The 13645-nt window shown below is 58.9% G+C and overlaps 1 protein-coding gene across 1 annotated transcript in view; it reads right to left on the reverse strand.

The window, feature by feature from the left end:
* SKI (SKI proto-oncogene) overlaps nucleotides 1–13643 on the reverse strand; it is a gene marked incomplete at its 5' end in the record, with an annotated part of 89653 nt that extends 76010 nt beyond the window's left edge. The window contains one exon of the mRNA XM_011987248.1: nucleotides 12894–13643. Within this exon, the coding sequence (XP_011842638.1) occupies nucleotides 12894–13643 (750 nt within the window). The remainder of the gene's footprint in view (nucleotides 1–12893) is intronic.
* Between the last annotated feature and the right edge of the window lie 2 nt (nucleotides 13644–13645).

The raw sequence follows: 13645 nt of genomic DNA on the forward strand, positions 1-13645 counted from the left end.
AAAAAAAAAAAAAAAAGAAAAAGAAAAGAAAAATCTTTCCGTCAATGTGGCAGAGACTACAGTGAGGACAGGGACACCCACTTCCCAGCGGGGCCAGAAGGGGCCACGGTCGGCCGTATCCCGGCTTCCCACGTTTCCAGCAACAGAGCTGTGGCACGCTCCTGCCTCTCCCCTGACATGTGAACCACAGGACACTGTACTTCTGCCTCAACCTGCTAAGAACAGAGAGAGAAGGGGTCACCCTCTGCACTCTTCTCCGCTGTTCTGGGCTTCTTCGGTGAGCACACACCAATCGCTCCTCTGATCACTCTCCTGACTAGACACGCACAGGAAGTGTTCAGACATTACAGAGGCTCACCACTAGTGGCTGGGGGCCGTGCCAAGGGCCGCGCCACGTGAGGAAGGTCACCAACAGTCTCCAGGTGGGGAGGCTGGCCCTCCTCCAACCAGCTCCGCTCTCTCCTGGCCTGCTGCCTCCCAACAAGATGTTGCCTCTGCCAGGCTCAGGTCAGCCCTCGGACTGTCCCCACAGCCCGTCACAGCACCACACATGCACACACAGAGGCCCGCGTGGAAGACCCACTCATCATACGCAGTGTTGTCCCTTGGTCCCAAAAAGCAGCAGGAGGACCCTTCTGAGACAGGAGGGACCTGAACATAGGCTGGTGTCCAGAAATCTCCCTTAGCTTTGTTACGCAAGTTAATGGGTCATAGTTAGCATTGTTTACAATGCCATATTCCTTAGATGTGGATACCGAAACACTTAAATATGAAATAAGATGATGCCTGGCATTTGCTTTAAAAAATTACACTCCCGGCTGAGCGCGGTGGCTCACGCCTGTAATCCCAACACTTTGGGAGGCTGAGGCAGGCGGATCACGTGGTCAGGAGATCAAGATCATCCTGGCTAACATGGTGAAACCCCGTCTCTACTAAAAATACAAAAAAATTAGCCGGGCGTGGTGGTGGGCGCCTGTAGTCCCAGCTACTCGGGAGGGCCGAGGCAGGTGAATGGCGTGAGCCCAGGAGATGGAGCTTGCAGTGAGCCGAGATCGTGCCACTGGTGGCACTCCAGCCTGGGCTACAGAGTAGAACACCGTCTCAAAAACAAAACAAAACAAAACAAAACAAAATTACAGTCCCTCCCCCTCAAAATAGGAAAGGGAAGTTGGATGAAACAAAATGAGTGAGCCTTGGGTAACCGGTGAGCGCGATACACGGGGTGCATTGAGCTAATCTCTCTACTTCAGTGAAAGCCGGAAATTTTCCACACAGATGGCACTCTTAAGTCCACAGACATATTTAAGCCATAAGTTCATAATGACAGTAAAAAGAGAAGCGTTCCCCGCTGGTCCCCGCAGGCAAGTGTGAGGGGACCCTGGGCCCTCCATGCCCTGAAGTGAAGGGATGGAGCCCGCAGGGACCCGCCTTCCAGGCCCACAGCATCCTGGGCTCCCTCTTCCACGTGTCCACGTTTAGGCAGAAAATGGCAGAGGCCAGGGATGCAGGGCAGCCACAGAGCTCCTACAAACCCCTCACCTGCAGCTCCTGTATACACCCTGCAGTTATTCACCAAAGTTCAACCAGGGTGCCCAGGACATCTCAGGGTCTGAGCACAGCCAAGGAGGCTTGGGGCCAATGCGGGGCCACCTACTAGCAGTGCTGGAGGGGCTGTGGACGGCCCCCACACTGGGTAGCACAGATTTTCCTAAGAGCTGTGGTTTCTCGCGCCTCTCACCTGACTCATGAATGACAGGACGCTGTGCTTCTCCCCCTCCACCGAGGGCGAAGTCCGTGTCCGCGCCACTACTCTCCTGGATCTAGAACAGTCCGCCGTCCGCCGAACGAGCAGAGAGAGCTGCATTTCTAAGAACCCCAGGTTTTCTTGTTAATGCTCTACAGTTACTTCGGGCTAAAGAGAGCTCTGCTTCTTAAAATCCACCTGATTTCTTCTTCTGGGGGCCTTGATGGCCCCAGGAACCCCTGCTCAGCAGTTCCAGTCCCGCAGCCTTGCCCCTCACCAGCCACCACCCACGGGACCTCCTCATGGGGGCCGGGCGACACTGTGGACAGCATGTGGCTTGCCGCCAGGTGCTTCTGGCAACTCAGAGTCCCAGACACAGTCCTGCCCACGGCCAGACCAGCCTGGCCCACATTTCTTGAGGCTGCTCGGAGGCGCCTGCCCTTCCCACGTTCCTCCAGACCCAGGCCTCCCTCCTCCCTCACTTCTCTGCCTGTGGCTTCCCGCCAGTGCCCCTTCCCCAGGCCTGCGGCCATTTCACCCTCCCAGAGGCCTCCTGGGCCAAGGTCCCAGAAAGTGGAGCAGAACCCAGAGGACAGCAGCCCCTGTGGTGGGGGCTGCCCTGTGGGGTCCTGGCCACCTTCCTCAGCACCTGGGGCCACACCTCACTGAGCAAACCAGAACAAGGGACCCCACAGGCACTCCTGAGAGAAAACAGGTCCTTCTTTATCTACAGTCCATTAAAATACCAAAGAAATCACAATTTCAATAACGATGTTTAGATGGGAAAATAAAAAGCCCATCTACACCAGAGGCATCGAGCTCAGTCAGGGAGCTGAACAGGGGTGGGAGCACTGAAGTTCCACAGACCCACAAAGGAGGCAGTTGAAGCAGCAGTGGGGAACTGAAGCAAACCTCCACCCAGTGCAAGGAGCCACAAAGAGCCAGCTGCACCACTGCCCAGACACACCGGGACACCCCGGAGGGCGGCATGAGCCTAGACACAGGCCTCACCCAGCCCCGGAGCTGTGAAAGCTGCTCTGAGAAGCCTCCCATTGGCCAGGAAAGACTTCAAAGTGAGGGGTTCTCCCCTCTCCCAAACTGAACTGTGAACCCCAAGACCCACGCACAGCCATTCACAGCCAGCCGCCAGCATCACCAGGGAGCCCGCCACCTGGACCAGACCCTCGCCACCGCACACCCTGCGGGTCCCCGGGATCACCAGGGAGCCCACCACCTTGGACCAGGCCCTCGCCACCGCACACCCTGCGGGTCCCTGGCATCACCAAGGAGCCCGCCACCTGAACCAGGCCCTCGCCACCGCACATCCTGCAGGTCCCTGGCATGCGGGCTGTCCAGGTCGAAACCCTTCCTGACTCCATTCAGGTACGGGATGTGTCCCCAGACACAGGTGCCGCCATCGGCTACACCCACATGCGAAGAGGGTTCGCCCGTTCCCCCAAGGGGAGCTCAAGACCACGCGAGAGGCAGGTCCCCACCCCAGCCAGTGACAAGGAAGACACTGAGCCCGGCTTGACTCAAAGAGCCACACAGAGGCAACCCAGGGGGTTTACCTTGTTTTCACAGTTTAACGAGCTTTATAAATTAAGACAAAACCCACTAGGGTCAGGCAAGCTGGGCGACACTCACTGCATCCAAGAATGTTAACAAAAATCACAGTTTTGATAGTTCTGCAAAAAAAAACTTAGCAAATTTACAACAAAACTGTCAAGTAATTAAGGCAAGGCACTTCACACATGAACTTAAACTGCTAATTAAAATCCCCTCGCTTAATTGACTACATTTGCATATCATTCAACTTGGGAGTATAATTTTTTTAATGGTTTGGGCAACAGGGTTGTAGCCAGGAAATGCGGAGGCAGCAGGTGAGGCAGAGTGAAGGCCCTGCCAACGGCACAACCCGGAGCACCAGGCAGGTGGCCGGGGACCGTGCCAGGCCGGGTCCCCACCTCCCTCCAGGTCCACACGGGTGTCCAGGGAGGAAGCAGCTGAGATCTCACAGACGTCACACCAGCTATGGAGGTCCTGGGTGTCCCTAACCCAGAAGGCAGCCTGGGGCAGGCTTCAGCGCAAGCACACAGAATACCCCCCTCCCCAGGGTGGCCCAGCCCACTGACAGCCCAGGTTCTGTATACAGCTCTCACTCGGTGAGCGCCAGTCCACAGGACACGGGCCGCGGCGCAGGTGGCCTCAGTGGACGTGCACACCTTCGGCACCACACACGCAGTGTCCACAGCTCCGCAGAGGGTGGTTCAGCTGCCCTGTCCAGTGTGCTCCTCCTCCCGCCTGGACCAGGAGTCAGAGTCCAGACCTCACGCTCACCCTCACCAGCCAGGCAGGAGTCCCTCTCTCTGGGGCCCCAGGCTTGTGCCACCTTTGCAGAGGGAAGTCTCAAGGCTGGGAGTGCCTGGTCCCCATCCTCAGGCGTCAGAGCCTGTCAGGGCCAGGGAGGCAGAGCACCCTGTGCCCAGAGGCCCAACCGGTGCCATGGCAGGCCTGTCCTGGGTACTGTGCAGGTCCACGCAGGGCCGCCAACCTTCCAGAGCAGCACAGGGAATGGCAAGTCTAGGACGCAGAGGCCCAGCTTGGCCTAGTCGTCTGGGAAACTATAAAAAAAGAGGGCCACGGGCAGCTGGAGCTGCCATCCACTGCCACGCGGAGGCTCCTCAGGCCACAGGAGCCTGAAGGGAGGCACGGGGACAAACTGCTTCCCAAGAAAGGCTCAGGTTCTCTGAGCATGGACAATGAAGCCTAACTCCCCTCAGACAGACCTCCAGGGCCAGCTGTGAGGGTGAGGGAGGGAGTCAAGGATGCCTGCCCTGGCATTGCCTGGACCATGGGCAACCATACCAGGCGGGGACCTGGGGCTGCCATAGCCCAATGCCTGACAAAGAGAAGCCTTTGACAGCACCAGGCGGGAGGGCACCGGGAGAGACGCCCGCCACGAGAGGGTGATCAGCCTATCGAGGCCCATTCGACTCGGTAAGTAACCCATCCTGGACAGGGTCAAATGGGCCAACCTCAGACCTCCCACAGAAGGTGCCAGCCTCCCGGGGCTCTCAGGGATGAGGCGTTTACGCGTGTTCTGCAGGACCAGCTCAGCACCCAGCCAGACTGGCCTCCATGCTAAGGACAGACACATTCCCTCAACAGGGCAAGAAGGACTCAACCTATGGGCCTTATTTCCAAAAAAAGAAAGCAAGAGCATTTCGGTTTCTGGGCAAAGACGCATACTCTATAGTAAAAGCAAAAATGTTTCCACGTTACTTTCAGGACAGAGAGCCTACATCAGACTCTGCAACAACTGTGCACCCAATCGGCCTCCTCTCAACAGCTGGACCAGCAGTTCCCAGCAGGCAGCACCAACCAGGGCAGGGTGAGGGCGGGTCTGCAGGCTGACAGCTGCTTCTTATTCTCATCACTTACAAATTTACTCCTGGGCAGAAGAACACAATGTAATTAGCAGACACCTGGCTCTCCTGGCAATATGGTTTCCCCTGTAGAAGAAAACTGACATCAAAGGAAACACCGGCACAGCCACAGTCTTCAGGAACCACAGCAGCCAGGGCGCCCCACAGGGAGCACCTAAGCTGCTTCAGATACAGGCAGGGCATGGACAGAGAGACAGAGGCAGCGCCAGCACCACTGGACACCTGCTGGGTGCTCCCTGCCCTCCCACCGCCCCTCACCCACTCCTGACGCACTTCCTGGTGAGGTCAGCCAGTCCCCAGGTGCCCCATAACGGGACACGAGTTGTCGTGGAGTCGCCATCACCTCACGCAGCTCAGGGATCAGGTCTGGTTGGGAAGGGCCACACAAGAGCCCAGTTAGTGTCTTGGGTCCTGGGGTGGAACCCTCAGGACAGAGACAGATCCACTGATTTGGGTGACGGTGTCCCCTGCCACCCATGCCCACCCTGAGGCCGCCAGCCTGAGCTGCATTTCTCTGAAATGAGCAGCACCGTGGGGCCTGCAGGAAGCCTAGAACAGGAGCTGTTTCTAAGTCAGCCACCGACATTCCAGCAGAAGCCACAGTCAGTCCAGGCAGGGCTGAGAGCTGGGAGGAGCATCAGCACTCAGCCTCACCAGCCAAGGGTAATATTCCAGCACCTTCTGAGCCCTCAACATGGAACCAGGGTAGAAGCGCCCCAGGTCAGAAGACAGTGAACCAATTTCTTCCAAAGGTGGAACAATGGCCGGCGCAGTGGCTCACGCCTGTAATCCCAACACTTTGGGAGGCTGAGGCGGGTGAATCATGAGGTCAGGAGATGGAGACCATTCTGGCTAACATGGTGAAACCCCATCTCTACTAAAATACAAAAAATTAGCCGGGCGTGGTGGTGCACGCCTGTAGTCCCAGCTACTCGGCAGGCTGAGTCAGGGGAATTGCTTGAACCCGGGAGGCGGAGGTTGCAGTGAGCCAAGATCGCGCCACTGCACTCCAGCCTGGGCGACAGAGCGAGACTCCGTCTCAAAAAAAAAAAAAAAACAAACAAAGGTGAAACAGTGAGAGAAGAAACAGCATTCCCCTTCTAACCAGAAAATGGAGCTGCCAATAAACCCTGACCGCCAATGCCTGCGAGGTCCACTGAGTCATTCAGTGAGTTATTGAATCTGGTCCCCAAACTGGGGACCCAGACGTGACCAGGCGCCCCCAACCCTAGCCCCTGAGGCCGGCAACACAACCACACACACGACAACCCCCATGGCCAGTGAGACAAGGCCCCCAGCAGAGGCAGCCCAAGAAGGCCTGACAAGGGCTGGGTGTGCTGGCCTGAGAGGCAGGCCTAGACACCCCGATTCAGCAGCTGCAGGGGCACCAAGGCAGAGCACTCCTTCCATCTTTATGAGTCAAAAAAGTAAAATCGGAGAAGACATGAACACCAAGCACCAAAGAGAATCTCGGCCGTTTCCCAGGCTCGAGCCAAAACGCCTCTCCAAGCTCCCTTTATCCGTTTCCCCCCAAGACAAGAGACAGGAGCAGTACCCAAAGGAACAAGCGCTTCATGCGAAGGCCTACTAGGCGGCAGGCAGGACACAAGTTGAGGGCCACAGGCACCAGGCGCCACCACGCCACCTCCGGGCCATGGCCAACGCAGGTGCTGGGTCCATCTGGTCCTAGTCTGGATTTTACTATTGTCCCCACAATCTCATTTAAATTTCACACTCGAGTCCTGGTTCTTCATTTTCGTAAATAAGAAGGCTGATGTGGCGGCATGTCCCCAGAGCTGGAGGCTCCCTGGGCCCCCCATCGAGGCCACCCCAGCAAGGCAGCCTGGAAAAATATCAAGTACCGCACAGCGAAACCAGCACGCAGGCTCTGGGAAGCAGGACCCTTCTGGAACTCTCTCTCATATTCACACAGCAGCAGCACCTATAGAACTATCACTTACCATGCTCCCAACCCCCGGGGTGAGCCAGAGCTTCCTGAGGGTCACCCAGCATGGCACCTGGTCTGCAGAGGGTAACCAGGCCTCAAGAGAACAGGTGGGACGGCGGGGGCGACCCTCCACCCTGCAGGTCCCAGGGATGCCTTCCGTGGCAGAGCCCACTCCAGGGGCCAGGCACGATGGCTCATGCCCGTAATCCCAGCACTTTGGGAGGCCAAGGTGGGTGGATCACTTGAGGTCAGGAGTTCAAGACCAGCCTGGCCAACATGGTGAAACCCCATCTCTACTAAAAATTCAAAAAAATTAACTGGGCCTGGTGGCGCACATCTGTAATCCCAGCTACATGGGAGGCTGGGGCAGGAGAATCGCTTAAACCCAGGAGACAGAGGCTGCAGCAAGCCAAGATGGCACCACTGCACTCCAGCCTGGGTAACAGAGACAGACTGTCTCAAAAAAAAAAAAAACCCGCTCCAGACCACGAGGGTGACGGCCAGGGCACGACAGGAAGCAGCCGCCCTACCGCCCGCTCTGGAGGCCAGGTATAAAGAGCTGGTCCCCGGGCAGCCCCCCACTCCATGACACCCTGGCCTAGTGACCACTGCTCAGGAGGGGAAGAGCCCTTAAGAGTAAGGACGGGGGCCTTCTTTTCCAGTTCTCCCAGATATTGGGGAAATAATTCACCCTCTGTATTTTGACTCAAAACAAAGAAACTTTTTAAAAACATTTCAGTTGAAACTTGCATAATTCTTCCAGTGGAGAAATCCTCCCTCAACTTTCGCAATCCTTAGAAAGAGACACATTATTGCCACAGAGAGTCCGGCCGCCGGCGTGGACACCTCCTGCCAGACAGTCAGGGCCCAGGCCCCGGAACCACCGCCTTCTCTCTGGAGGCCCTGCCGGCAGCGAAGGCCTAACCTAAGCTGGGGCTGTGGCCCCACAACCCCGCGAGACTCCAGGGCGGGGTTCGGCTCACACTTACCCCAGACTTCCTCGCACCATATCCTGTCTGCCCTCACCCGGAGACTCAGACAGCCAGCCAGCCAGACATTGCACAAATCAGCCACAGGGACGGCTGAGAAACAAGACACTGACAGAGGGAAGCCCCCCTCCGTGACCCTGCTGTCCCAGAAGGCGAGGGACCCAGCCCAGCTCCCAGAGGGGTCCCAGACAGATGGATGACAGACCGTGCGGGGAAAATGACCACTAGGTTCTGTTCCCTGCAGAAGCCACCAGGGGCAGCCGCCCATGTCCTCCCCATGCACAGCCAGCTGGGGTGGGAAGAGGTCAAGAAGCACTCTCAAGCTGCTGTCCCCCCGCCCCTTGAGAAGACCCAGTAGCCGGTTGTCTTTCCAGAACCCTCACCTGGGGGGCAGACCAGCCCAAACCTACAGATCCTGGCCTTCTGCACAGGGACCAGGGCCTGCCCAGGAGCCTGACCCCAGAGCATGGCCCAAGACCACATGGAACCCCACAAAAAGCTGGAGAAAAACACTCGCAGCAGACGCTTTTTCCAAAGAAAGCCGGTGGACAAAGGGCCAGATGGCCCCCAAAGTGCTCCCCGGACCTGAGGGTGTCTGGGAGGGCATAGCCCGAAACCCACACACGGCGACCTCGCTGAGTGAGGGGTGTCCCAGAGAGAAACTCCTGATGCTGTCCCTTCCTGTGATCAGTTCAGCTTAAAAGAGCAAAACACAGCTCCTCCCGAGGCCCGCCCAGCCCAGCGACCCCTTCCTGGCCTCCACCAGCACAGTCATTCCCCAGAACAGACCTCGAGACTCAAAGCTCTCAAGCCCGACCACCTGGCTGGGCACCTGCCTCAGGAAACACTGCCTGGGGCCAGGACCAGCCATGCAGAGACACGGGTCAAAAGCCCAGCATGAGGGATCAGAAAACCCTCGTCGTGGACCCTCCACTGCGGCACACAGAGCTTCCCAACCAAGTGACCCTCAGCCCGCAGCCCACTAAGACCCACACCAGCCCACACAGAGCAAGGGCAAGCCGACCTGCAGGACTCCTGGGAACTCACGCATCTGCAGGACAGAGCGACAACACTCTAACACAACCCAAATTCTCCAGTCACCAGAATGCCCAGAACGCACGTGGCAGGTGAGCAACAGCTCTCACAAAGGCAGCCCACCACCCCAGGAACAGGACCCCCGGCCCCCTCGGAGCAGAACCCCCGGCCGGAACAGGACCCCCCAGCCCTCTTGGAACAGGACCCTCAGAGCAGAATCCCTGGCCCGGAACAGGACCCCGGCCCCCTTGAAGCAGGACCCCCAGCCCCCTTGGAGCAGGACCCTGCCATGGCCCAAGGGAGGCACCACACCGCACCACCCTGTTATCAGCCTGCAAGGAAAGCGCTTGGCTGCCCAGCAAGACGTTCTGCGGGACAAGGGGCCACGTCCCAGGCAGCAGGCCAAGCGGCAGCTCCAACTGCCACATTGTGTCTCCGTCTCTGACAGCTGTCTACGCTGACAAAAAGATGTAGTCCAAAGGAGTCCTACGGCTATCAGAGAACCCAAGAGGAAGGAGGCGAGCCGACCGGAAAGAAGAAAGAGCAGTGGGAGTGGGGAAGGCTCCAGTCTCTTGGCTAAGTGCTCCCAGCAGCACAATGACCCATCTGTGCCCCACCTGTACCACTCAAAACATAAGGCCCAAGATCAAAAAACAGTCCCCAGTTTACACCGAGACAGAGAGATTAAGCAACTTGTCCAAGGTCACAAAGCCAGTGTGGAACCGAGTACGGAGGTGAGACAAGGCCCCTGTCAAGGATAGCAGCCCCAGGGTCCCTAAGAGGGGACTCGCCAAGCACCCACACAGTCTTCCAAGATACAGCAGCAGGAAGCTGGCTGGGCCCGACAGCCACTGGACAGGAGCGGAGGCCTCCTCTGCAACCCCGTGATATGAGGGGGCATCTGGAGGAAGACTGTCTGCCCCTCACACTGTCACTGCACTGCCGACAGGCCAGGGACTCCAGCACAGCCGCCTTCACACGAGGCTTCCAAAGTGAAAACTGCAGCCCCACCTCCCACTTGGTTTGGGACACGGGAACACCACTGCCCTCTCCCACCTCCCATCACGGGTAGCAGAGTGACGCTGACCCAGCCCACTCAGGCAGGAGACCCGGCCCTGGCATGGCCACAAACACCCGGAAGGCAGTTCAGCTCCCTCCCGCTCCACAGAGCCCAAAGGCCTGCTGGGAGCAGCAGCCCTGCAAAGAGGGTTCCAGTACACTCTTTGTTCCTTCAGCCCTCATCTTCGGCAGATCAAAAATATTAAAATAAGCTACAAAGGAAGTGAAGAAATCAAAACATATCCTGAGAATAAGCTGTCAAGACACGGGTGGGAGGAGCCAACGGCAGCCAGCGAGGGTGGAGGCGGGGCCTCCCAGGCCACTCCTTCTAGGAGAAGTGGGGTCTGGGCACTGCGGGTCCACGCCCACCCTGAGACCACACTCCCTTCTCATGTGTTGCCCCCGTGCACAGAGACACGCACATGGCTGTCCTAGGGAGACTTAAGGGGATCCTGCAGCCCAGAACTCCCAACCACACAGTCACAGAGCCCGGGGGCACGCACTGAGCGAGGGCAGAGTCCCTGGCTGCCACCCCACGTCAAGTACACAGAGCAGGAGGCGACCCGGGCAGGATGGGTGCCCCACCCCCAGGAGCATGAGGAGAGGAAAGCCCGCAGGAGCTGGTGAACATGCAGGGAGCCAGGCGGAGGCCACCACTGCCAGGGCCAGGCTGTGGCTGCCACTCAGGCCTGGAGGACCCAGGCACTCACACCGTAAACGTTGTCAGTACGGCTTGGGAATTCCTTTTTAATCAGCAGATGAGATTTCAGAGCTGTGCTGGGGAGGACTTCAAAAGGGAAAGGCAACTTGGAGCCATCCGCTGAGATGACCAGGGGGAAAGCTTGTCTGGCCCGTCTCCATGGCGGCCCAAGGACCCCGGCGCTCACAACCGCCGGGAGGGAGAAGCCGGTGGCCTGGGCCCTGCTCTGTGTCAGCTGTGACGAAGAGGCCCTGCTGGCCACTCCAATGGCCCACCAGCAAAGCCCAGGAAGACAGAAAGACTGCAAGCACATACATGACCCACAGTCGGACAAAAACAAACGCAGACACACCCTGCTTAGCCGAGATCCTCTGCCGTCAGCTCTGGAGACAGTCATGAGTGTGTCCCAGCAGCTCAGGCCTTGGCCACAGGTGACCCACTATGCAGTCTGCCCGAGCCCACCAACAATCCCAGCGACACGTGGCTTCCCCCAGCCATAGGCACTGACGAGGGTGCGGCCACCCCAAAAAGAAAGGCCCCAGCCCACAGGGAGCGCCATCGGACCCACCCCAGCCAACTCCCCGTGTGACACGAAGGGTCCCAGCCTGCTAGGTCTGCAGCTCTGCCACGAGCATCCTTCCCCAGCCCACAGGTCTGCAGGCAGCTGCCACCTGAGCCCTGGCCTGGCAGGGTCAGAAGCACCCTGCACACACACACGCACGCACACAGGCACACGCACCCTCCGCAGCCCCCTCCGCGCAGAGGCGACAGTCCCTCGCTTCCATCCACAGCCCCTCCTCCCCACGATCTGACACTCTGCTGGAGGGGCGCCCAGAGAAAACCGGGCTGGAGCATCTATTCACAGATTCAGAAAAAAAAAAGTTTGATGCAATAGCTGAATTAATTAGGCCTCCCAAGAATAGCTGAGCCAATGCAGCATTCTGTGTGTGCAATTTAATAAGCCTGGATATTTAAAAGAAAAGTTACACATACTTGGGGAGGTATGCAACGGAAAGTTCCTGAAGACCCCACTGAGTAATTTCGGCGCCTCGTGGCCTGGGAGCTGCCCATGCCGGATCCCGTAGATCCTCCAACTGGCAAACTACAAAGCCAGGCCAGCGGCCTCCCTCCCCGGCGCACCCCTCTGCGTTTCAGAAGGAGAGAAGGAAATGGGTGAGTCCAAAACAAATCCCAAGCCGCCAGTACCTCCAGCATGTGGGCCCAGGGGCCTGCTGACCAGGCCCTCAGCCGGGTGCCAAGTGGCCCTCACCCCACACGGGGCACTCTGGTATTTGGTCCCTGGCAGGCCCAGGGAGACCAACCAGCACAGTGCTGGAGCCGCCCAGTCTCAGGACCCTGTCGCTGCAGCCTGAACACCTGGCTTCATTTTGTGTCTCTGTCCCAAAACTTCAAGGCAACAAACATGGAGCGGGAGCCAGTAACAAAACCAGGCCTCGTCTCGCCCAAGCTCTGTCTCCTGGGGCCCAAGGGCAGGCAGCCCTCCGTCTTCAAGGCTGGGTGCCTTCGGGGTGAGGGCAGTCACCTCCACCCCAACCCCAAGGAAGACCTGGGCCTGAGGCATCCGGCTGGGTCCCAACTGGAGCTAACTTCCCTGACCTCGGGGCAGGCCGCTTTCCCGGGAGCATAGAAGGCCTGTGCCTTCCTATCCTATCTGGGCAAAGGCTATGGGCCTGTGGGCCTTCCCCACACACCAGGCCTAGCCCCCACCCCACCGCCACAGCCCCCACTCCAGGCTCCTCCTGGGGGAAAGGGCAGGAGGGCCTTCCTACTAAACCCTCTGGCCCTGCCAAGGGGAACACTCTGAATTTCCCTAAAACAAAGCAAAGACTTGACACATGGGGCACGGCAGAAACACAGGTCCCAGCCTTTGGAGACCAGAGCCTGTGGCCCAGAAGGGTCCCCCACCGCAAGCACATCCACCCCTGCTCCCAGGCCTGGGGCCACTCACCCGGGGCACCCGCCGCTTGTACTTGTTGCCGTAGTCGAACTTCTCCTTCACGTCGTCCAGGCAGCGACCGAGGCGCGCCTGCTCCTCCTTGCCCGTGTAGTCCTGGCTCAGCAGGATGTAGGCCCGCCAGTTGGCCGAGTCGAAGCCCCAGTGGCAGGTCCGGTTCTCCAGGGCCTTGTGCGAGTGCACCACGAACTTGTGCGGCGGGTACATGAGGCGGCAGTCCAGGCACTGGATGCAGGCGGCGCTCGGGCTGCTGTAGAGCTCCGGCACCAGCAGCCCCTTACACTTGCCGAAGCACTCGTGGTACACGCGGACGCTGCGCTCGCTGAGCTCCAGGCCCAGCGCCAGGCTGGCGGCCAGCTCCTTCTTGCAGGGCGGCGGGTAGGCGCCGCCGTAGAGCAGCGCGTTGCACAGGCGCTCGGCGTCCGTCTTGGTGATGAGCCCGCACGAGGGCGCCGAGAAGGGCAGGATGCCCATGACTTTGAGGATCTCCAGCTGGTCGGCCGTGCAGCGCGAGCAGTAGATGTGGAGCTCGTCGCACACCGAGTTGATCTGCTGCAGCGAGAAGTCGCGCAGCACCGAGTTGAGGATCTGCGGCAGACACAGACGCTTCTCGCCTCCCACCACGAAGCACGAGATGGTCTCGCCTTCTAGCACGGTCTCGCAGCGCTCAGTGGAGCGATCGGACGGCATGAAGAAGGGACCGGGCAGCACGGGCGGCGGCGGCTGGATGGCGGGCAGGTGCAGCA

This window comes from Mandrillus leucophaeus, unplaced genomic scaffold (genome assembly GCF_000951045.1).
Source record: "Mandrillus leucophaeus isolate KB7577 unplaced genomic scaffold, Mleu.le_1.0 Scaffold305, whole genome shotgun sequence".
Taxonomy (NCBI): Eukaryota; Metazoa; Chordata; class Mammalia; order Primates; family Cercopithecidae; genus Mandrillus; species Mandrillus leucophaeus.